This window comes from Mandrillus leucophaeus, unplaced genomic scaffold, assembly GCF_000951045.1.
Source record: "Mandrillus leucophaeus isolate KB7577 unplaced genomic scaffold, Mleu.le_1.0 Scaffold86, whole genome shotgun sequence".
NCBI classification, from domain to species: domain Eukaryota; kingdom Metazoa; phylum Chordata; class Mammalia; order Primates; family Cercopithecidae; genus Mandrillus; species Mandrillus leucophaeus.
In genome coordinates, this window is record NW_012109363.1 from 1,370,824 (window position 1) to 1,374,247 (window position 3,424).

Consider the following 3,424-nt stretch of genomic DNA (forward strand, 5'->3'; position numbering starts at 1 on the left):
TCCCCTTGAGCAACATGGTGAAACCCCATCTCTACTGAAAATGCAGAAATCAGCCAGATGTGGTGGCGAGTGCCTCTGGTCCCAGCTACGTGGGGGCGTGAGGTGGGAGGATTACTTGAACCTGAGAGGCAGAGGTTGCAGTGAGCCGAGATCTTGCCACTGCACTCTAGCCTGGCAACAGAGGGAGACCCTGTTTCAAAAAAACAAACGAACAAACAAAAACACATGTATTTCCTATTCTTTACCACCACAAACATAAAAATAAATAAATAAATAAAAAGGAAGAATGGGCCGGGCACAGTGGCTCACGCCTGTAATCCTAGCACTCTGGGAGTCCAAGGCAGGTGGATCATGAGGTCAAGAGATCGAGACCATCCTTGCCAACGTGGTGAAACCCCATCTCTACTAAAAACACAAAATTTAGCTGGATGTGGTGGCGCGTGCCTGTAGTCCCAGCTACTCGGGAGGCTGAGGTAGGAGAATTGCTTGAACCTGAGAGGTGGAGGTTGCAGTGAGCCAAGATCGCACCACTGCACTCCAGCCTGGCGACAGAGCAAGACTCCATCTCAAAAAAAAAGAAAAAAAGGGAAGAATGATTATATCCCCTGAAAAAGAAGCTGTGAAGCTGTAGAATCCATTAAACAAAAAAACATGCTATTCCTACAAAGAGATTTGTTAACTGTTCTGTCCTCCGTTTTTGTTCCTTGTTTTTGCCATCGTTTATTCCACAAATGATATCTTTATTTAATGTTATTTTCATGATGTGTAGGGGTAGAAAATGTTGGATGCTCATAGATGTGAATTAATGTAAAACCATAAACTTTCAAGAAATGGAAGAAACTACTGACAAAATAAATTTGTAATTTAATGTTGCATCATGATTCCAAGGATATCTCTTATGAGCTGGTAAAGATAATAGCCTGTTTCTCTCATTGCATTTCACTTTGATTTTTTTTTCTCTTTTCCATGTAAACATAAATTTCTCTTCTCATATTTCTGTCTTCATCTCCTTGTTTCTTGGTGTCTCTTCTCCCTGAAGATCACTACATTCCAAGCTATCAGAAAGGTATCCGACTAAACTGTGCTAAGAGCTTAATGCTTACTCTCTGTCCCACCACAGTCGTCTATTGGTTAGACTTTTAAAATTGGTAGTTAAATAATTTCAGAAAGGCTCTCCATCCTCCCCTTCAGTTTTAATGTGTATGTTTTCTCTGGACCTGTTGCATGATCCGGCAGGGTGTTGAGGGTTGGATGTGAGGAAGGAGAGGCCATGTTTATTTTTCTGACTTTTGACTGTAGATACCTGGTGCATGCTGGACCTTGGCTTCTCATTTGTGGGCTATTTTCAGAATCCTAGATAAGAAAAAGCCATAAAGTCTCGCGTTAACTTTTTCTGTTGTTGCTTTTTAAAATAGTGCACGGTTGTAAGTAGTATTGTGAGGCAATAGTTCACTAATGTAAGTGAAGATTATAGAATGAAAGCAGCACTCACTAAGTTCAGGAGAGCTAGCTGGGTGTTGTGTTTACGTACAGAAGACAGCTGCTGGAATGATCACTTGCCATTTGGCAGGCCAAACCCCGCACCCTAAGGTGGCCCACAGCATTGTCAAAAGACATCTTTGCTGTAGCAGCTTTCTTGGTGAGGTTTGTTTATGTATGTGTGTGTTTCATTCTTTGCTGTGTTCTACGTTTCACAACCACAAATAAGTTCCCACCTCTCATAGATCCACCCAGTCTGTCTCTTTTGTGGCCTCTCATTTTTTACTTCATCTTTTTATCTTCTAGGTCATTTTTTCTCTTGCTTCTTAGAACTTCCTGAGATTTTTGTTTGTTTAAACAAACTTAAGCCTCCATTTCTGTTTTTTAAAAACAATTGTTTCTTTAACTTAAGACATTTCATCCTGAATTTTTTAAAGGCAGCCTATTAACACATCCCTTTAACTTACTTATTCTTTGTATTCTCTAAGGAAGCACTACAGTTCGTAAGGAGATCATCAGGAGTAAGATCAGAGCCATTGGGAAGATGGCACGGGTCTTTTCAATTCTTCGGTAAGGATAGCTGTCATTACAGTGTGGATTAAAGGCATTTTGAGAGTAAATTAGACATCGAATTCAGAACAGTTTTTTTAGAATTGGAATTTAGTATTGAAACTGCAGGTCTTTAGGTCGAGTGCAGATTGAATGAACATGTTAAAGCGACTAAAAATGTTCCATCAAACATTCAATTTGTTAGCAGCTTAGATGTAGTGAATGTAGTGGTTTAGTGTGGACTTTCCAACCAGATTGCCTGTGTTCAAATTCTGGCTCTACCTCTTATCTGTGTGATCTTGGGTTTCATCTCTGTGCCTTAGTTTCCTTGCCTGTAAAGCAGAAATAATAATAGGCCCTAACGCACAGGTTGTTAGGTGTATTAAATGGGATAAAATATGGGAAATGTTAGAACAGTGCCTGGCTGTTAAGTGCTTCTAATTGAAAAACAAGAACTGGCTGATTGTTTAAAATGAAAATATTTGCGGAAAACATCCCTTTCTTTGAGTCAGGGAAGGGTTAGGAGGTAGGAGAACCTATCTTCCATCTCTGCTCTCTTTCTTCACTTCCTTCAATATCTTTGAGTTGCTGAATGGAGGGTTCCCTGGCATTAACCCAGGGCTTTGGTCTTCCTTTGCAGGCAAGAAAGTGAGAGTGTGCTGACTCTCAAGGGCCTGACTCCCACAGGCACGCTCCCTCTGGGTGTCCTCTCAGGAGGCAAGCAGACTATCGAGACGGGTGAGTATGAGAGCTCTCCTCCATGGAAGGTGTGCTCCCGTAACCTAACAGTCAGCACTCACTTACAAACGGGGGCTTTCCTCAGTAAATGCCACGAGAGCAGTTGGTTATACCATAAGCGGGGAAATGAATCTTCACCCCTACTTCCCTCCATACAGAAAACCTAAATCAGAATGGCTTATTATAACTTCAGTGTGAGAAAGCAGGATAGTAAAACGAGAAGAAAATATGGAGAGTAAACACTGGGGTAGGCAGAGTCTTTAAGTAGGACACAAAAAGTACTAACCTTAAAAAGCCAGTTGAATTTCATTAAAATCAAGAACTTCTCTTCTTAAAAATACATGATTAAGAGAGGAAAAAGGCAAGACACAAAATGGAAGAAAATTTTTGCAATACACATGTCTCACAAAGCCCTTGTATCCAGAACATATAAAGAACTATAAATCAATAGGAAAAAACAAATTTCAAAAATGGTCAGAAGATTTAAACAGGCACTTCACAAAAGAGGATATCAAAGTGGCCAATAGACCCGGTGCAGTGGCTCATGCCTGTAATCCCAGCATTTTGGGAGGCCAAGGCAGGCGGATCACCTGAGGTCAGGAGTTCGAGACCAGCCTGGCCAACATGGTGAAACTCCGTCTCTACTAAAAATACAAAA

At 40.9% G+C, this 3,424-nt stretch overlaps 1 protein-coding gene across 2 annotated transcripts in view; it reads left to right on the forward strand.

Annotated features, from left to right (window-relative positions):
• The window catches only part of PPP3CC (protein phosphatase 3, catalytic subunit, gamma isozyme), an 81,935-nt gene that overhangs the window by 62,221 nt on the left and 16,290 nt on the right, over positions 1-3,424 (forward strand). For both annotated transcript variants that reach the window (XM_011968798.1, XM_011968799.1), the window contains exons 10-11: positions 1,968-2,049; positions 2,669-2,766. In XM_011968798.1, the coding sequence (XP_011824188.1) occupies positions 1,968-2,049; positions 2,669-2,766 (180 nt within the window). The remainder of the gene's footprint in view (positions 1-1,967; positions 2,050-2,668; positions 2,767-3,424) is intronic.